General features: G+C 61.9%; 1 protein-coding gene across 4 annotated transcripts in view; it reads left to right on the forward strand.

The window, feature by feature from the left end:
• Positions 1–709: 709 nt before the first annotated feature.
• RUFY1 (RUN and FYVE domain containing 1) overlaps positions 710–1469 on the forward strand; it is a 60609-nt gene continuing 59849 nt past the window's right edge. For 3 of the 4 annotated variants that reach the window (XM_037734438.1, XM_017517100.2, XM_017517101.2), the window contains exon 1: positions 736–1038. In XM_037734438.1, the coding sequence (XP_037590366.1) occupies positions 741–1038 (298 nt within the window). In that variant the 5' untranslated portion in view covers positions 736–740. Of the gene's footprint in view, positions 1039–1469 lie in introns of all 4 variants that reach the window. The other variant, XM_017517099.2, reaches the window with a different exon arrangement.

Below are 1469 nucleotides of genomic sequence, written 5' to 3' on the forward strand. Positions count from 1 at the left end.
GGGGGAGAGAGGGAGGGGGGGAGAGAGGGAGGGGGGGAGACAGACAGACACACGGAGTTTCGCTCTTGTTGCCCAGCCTTGAGTGCAATGGCCGGATGTTGGCTCACCGCAACCTCTGCCTCCCGGGTTCAAGCGATTTTGGGAGTGTGCCTCAGCCTCTCAAAGTCCTGGGATTACAGGGGTGAGCCACCGCACCCGGCTGCAAATCTTACTTAATAATGAAGTCGGCTTTTTGTTATCCCACTTAACTAATTAATAGGAGAGGCCAGCTCTGATTTCCAGTCCACTATGGTGCACTCTTTCCTGCCAAGCCGTCGTAGTCGTTCCATTAAAAAAAAAATTCCTGCTTTCCTGCCTCGCCTGTGCGTTTCCTTAGTCGCCCTTTCAGGGCATGTCCTGATGAGTGCCGCAGAAAAATGACGAAGTGGAAAATACAGAACATAAAATGAAAATTTAAAAGAGGAAATGGTGTCACAAGGAAAACGAAGGCCAGGGGACCCCGTGAAGCGCCAGGCAGGGTGCACAACGGTCCTGGGAGAAAGTTCGAGAACTTCCCGCGAACAGGTCCCGCCGGCGGCCGGGAACACATGCACTTCTTATGTTATGATTTGGACTGTCCCGAACCTTTTGTAGCGGAATGAAGGCTTGGCGGTGAGGAGGGAGTCAAAGCTGGCAAACCGAAAAGAAAGGCGGTGCCCAGCCGTGGCCGCCCGCCCTCTGGGTCACGTGACACGGCCAAGATGGCCGACCGGGAAGGAGGCTGTAATGTGGGTTTGGAGCCGGAGCCCCGGCCGCAGCCGGGGCCCGGGTCAGAGCTCGAGGCGGAAGAAGAGTTCGAAGTTGTGGACCGAAGCCAGCTGCCCTGCTCGGGCGACCTGCGGAACGCAACGAGGCGGCGGGAGGCAGAGAGTTGGTCCGCGCCCATCTTGACCCTGGCCCGCAGGGCCACGGGGAACCTCTCTGCAAGCTGCGGGAGCGCGCTGCGCGCGGCCACGGGGCTGGGCGGCGGGGACGACGGGGACCGCGCGGCGCGCCCAGGTAGGCTCGGGCCACGTCTGTCCCGCGGCGGACCCACGTGTCCCCGCTGGCCGCCGGCGCGGGCGCGGTGGGAACCAGGCTGGGAGGGTGCGGCCTGCCCGGCAGGTTACGGGAGTGGGCGGCGCCTGGCTGTGCGTGGGTCTTTGCCCTGGCGGTCAAGCTGAGACCGCCCCCTTGCAGCCCCGCGTACCTGGGCGCGCTCCTGCACCCGCGCTTCTTTGCTCATCCAGTAACTAGATGAAGGACGTGTGCGCGTGCAGGCTCCGGGACTCTGTAGTAAGTCCACACAGGAAACGGAGCCGGCACGCTTCTGCTTTTCAACCAGTCAGTGCGGTGGGGATGCGGGCCCTGCGCGCAGCGGACCAGCAGTGCCTCCGTTCACCAGCAGTACCTCCGCTCACCTCTGGCTGTGAGATGGGGATTTTAAAGTC

This window comes from Cebus imitator, unplaced genomic scaffold (assembly GCF_001604975.1).
Source record: "Cebus imitator isolate Cc_AM_T3 unplaced genomic scaffold, Cebus_imitator-1.0 Scaffold618, whole genome shotgun sequence".
NCBI classification, from domain to species: Eukaryota; Metazoa; Chordata; class Mammalia; order Primates; family Cebidae; genus Cebus; species Cebus imitator.